At 37.9% G+C, this 3,241-nt stretch overlaps 1 protein-coding gene across 1 annotated transcript; it reads right to left on the reverse strand.

The window, feature by feature from the left end:
• Positions 1-748: 748 nt before the first annotated feature.
• Positions 749-2,922, reverse strand: LOC131020076 (PRA1 family protein B3-like). Its single transcript, XM_057948731.1, has 2 exons — positions 2,016-2,922; positions 749-1,066 (listed from the first exon to the last, which is right to left on the reverse strand). Exon 1 carries the CDS (start codon positions 2,702-2,704, stop codon positions 2,066-2,068), a length of 639 nt encoding a protein of 212 aa, XP_057804714.1. The 5' UTR covers positions 2,705-2,922; the 3' UTR covers positions 749-1,066; positions 2,016-2,065.
• Between the last annotated feature and the right edge of the window lie 319 nt (positions 2,923-3,241).

Here is a 3,241-nt window from a genome sequence, read left to right on the forward strand (position 1 = left end):
GAATAAAACGGGGGCTATGAATAGATTTACTCTTAATTTTATCTGTATTTTAATCATGTACTATAAATTATCGTTGCACACTTGCACTCCACAAAGCCCGTCACTAGATTTTGAGGATATTTGGCAGAGCTTATAAGTTTCTTGAAACAATTGATAAGTTTTTTAGATACTCACTCCGTCCCGAAAAATTTGAGCAATATTCATTTTCGGGTTGTCCGCAAACCTTGAGCACTTTTTTTATATGGCAAAAGTATTTCCCTTTATGTGTGCGTGTGTTGGACAAGCGATAAAGGGTTAAGACCCATGCCAAAGGTCTTGGATTCGAGTCCCCTGTGGTGCGGCCTTTAATTTCTTTATTTAATATTGTAATTTATATAAAAAAATCATTTTATTCACCTTTTCATTTTTTTCACCTACCACACTTAACACACAAAATACTAACTCCTTAAAACCTGTGCCAAAAAAAATTGCTCAAGTTTTGTGAGATGGAGGGAGTGCAAAATAAGCTCCTTTATAAACTGTGAAAATAAGTTTCAGCTCCAATATCTTACAAGCTCTACAAAAATAAGCTAATCAACCCTAATTTAATTTTTCGTAATTTTATAAACAACAATCAATTTACAAAAATAATCTTATTATGGTTTGTTATTCCAACACCAATTTTCTCTCTCTATAAACTCAATTCTCCAAATTCTCCAAACACTCTGACAACTTATAAGCTTTTGAGACAATATTTTACAAGCTCAAGAAACATCATAAAACCGCTAAGAATTATAACGTCTCCCAAATAAGCTTAGAAACACCCTTTTAATCTGCAGTGCCAAACAAGACATTCTAACAAAAGCATCATCCTTTTAATCTGTAGTTGCTAAAACTAAAAAAAGACATGATATGGTAAATGATGGACAAGATGTAAGTTAAAATCCTACTTCTTAGTAGATGTCTCAATTCTGAACTACGATCTTCAAAACTCTGTTTGAAGTTGGTTTTCCCACAATCATTTCATTTGTCCGAGTCTCATGTAAATGACTAAACTTTCATACTGCTAGAAATTTTTGTAGTCAATCTGCAGGAGAGTTATGGTAAGCCACAAACATCGTACTTAATATAAAGAAACGTCGAACTAGTACTTGTAATCGGCTATATCATTACCATACATATATTGGAAAAAACTTTACAGTGGATCCACCCCAAGTAAATCCATTTAGAATTTCATTAATTCTCAATTAGTATATATTAATCTTCAATTAAGATTTAATGTCCAAGCATATGGATGCACTGGAGCATGCCTCCTCACAAAATAATGATATTTACCAAAAGTCTTAGATGTGTTTACTTCTCATTATTGATATCGAGTATTTTCATACCCGTTATCTACCATTTTAGTGGGATATGAATCAAGCAAAATTAACTAAAATGATAGAAATAATTGAGCGTCTATATTCCAAAATTCCAATCCATCTTGATAAACAGATTAGCCTATACAATTTTCTTCTATCTAAACTAATCCTTAAAAATAAAATACCCTAATGTGCTAAACTCTTTGCTACATTTTCCCATTTTGGCTAAACTAGGGAAATTAAAATCCAATTTAATCATGTACAAGAAACACCAAAACTCAAGCACTTGCAAATATTCTTTTTTATTGAACTTTATGTCAAGTTCAATCATGTTGTAGTGCTGGAATTTGAATCTCCATTGGTTAGGTTTGTAAATGTAATTAATAAGTTCGAATTTCCGACCATCACAGACAATAAAAGTTGCAGTTCAATGCATCACTGATGCCAGAGGGAGAGAAACAAAAGAGCGAAATCCATTTATAAAGAAAAATTAAACATAAAACAATGGTAGATATTGGCAAAGTATCTGAATTTTAAAGAAGTAAATACACGAAACCCTAACTAAACATGTCCAAAATCCATGAGAAATTGCCCAAACGAAAGAATTTAGAATATTACATTTTTCTTTTTCCGGGTAAAATCCAATTAAAATCGAAGTTCTTGACTACATCTTACCTTGTGTGTTGATTTCCGCAATAAAACATCAGATCGCATCAGATCTATAATCAGACGCGAGTTGCGACAACAGGCGCGGCCGCTGCCGCCGCGGACGAGGCGGCGCCGCCTAGAAACGATAGAAATCCGGTATTGACCTGCTCTTGATCATCCAAGAACAAATCCTCCGGCATCCGGAACGCCCCGTGCGTGCAGACCACGGCGAGGCCGAGGAGCAAGGCGGATATGAGCAGCGATCCGACGCTGGTGAGGAACACCACAACTATGGTGGACACCACCAGAACCCCCAGAGTCTCCCGATCGGAAAACGTGCGGCCGCCGAGCACCAGAGGCTGATCCGCCGGGCGGAAGAGGTAGAGGAATACCCAGGCGGCGAGGAGGGCGAGCAGGACGAGGAGGGAGCCGGGATGAGAGAGGAGAGAGAGGGCGAGGGAGAGGGCCACGAGGGAGACGTAGTTGACGCGGAAATAGGAGAAATTTTTGCGGATGCGAGAGGCGGCATCGGTGAGGGAGTCGGGACGGGAGAAAGAGGAGCGGTCGACAAGCTCCAGCCAGGGGCGGCGCTGGGCGAGGCCGTTGCGTATGTTGGCGTTGAGGCGGGATATGAAGGCGCGGAAGGCGGGGGTGGCGATCGGCGGCTGAGACTCCGATTGAGGGTTGGAGATCGGGAGCGTCGGCGGAGAGGCCATTGCTGGTAGAGAGGGAAGATTTGTGATGGCAGATTTCGATTCTCACGCGTCGGTGAGATTTGGATTTGTATTTACTCTCAAAGTCACACGAGTCTTTCACAACTACAGATGTTGGTTTCCAAGTTTCCACACAGGTTTAGTACTTGGAAAATCTGTCAACCCTCTAGTCATTTCGTTTACGCGTTCTATGAACTGTATTTGATTCAGATTTTATAACATTTTTTTGCATTTCAAATATTTATAAGTATTCAATTTAGATTTTAAGAAGTAGGAGTATTTAAAAATTTATTGATATTCAATTACTCCCTTCGTCCACAAAATAAGCATTCAATTGAAGATAACACATATTTTAAGAAATTGATTCATTCAGGATTTTAATAGATTTCTGCAGACTTTTAAAATTTGGGTGTATTCGTTCAAGACTTTTAAAAATATATGAAAATGTAGAGGTATTCGTTCAAGACTTTTAAGATTATATAAAAATTCAGAGGTATTCGTTTCAAACTTTTAAAAATCTAAGAAAATCTAGAAGTATTT

Source organism: Salvia miltiorrhiza, chromosome 4 (genome assembly GCF_028751815.1).
Source record: "Salvia miltiorrhiza cultivar Shanhuang (shh) chromosome 4, IMPLAD_Smil_shh, whole genome shotgun sequence".
Classification (NCBI taxonomy): Eukaryota; Viridiplantae; Streptophyta; class Magnoliopsida; order Lamiales; family Lamiaceae; genus Salvia; species Salvia miltiorrhiza.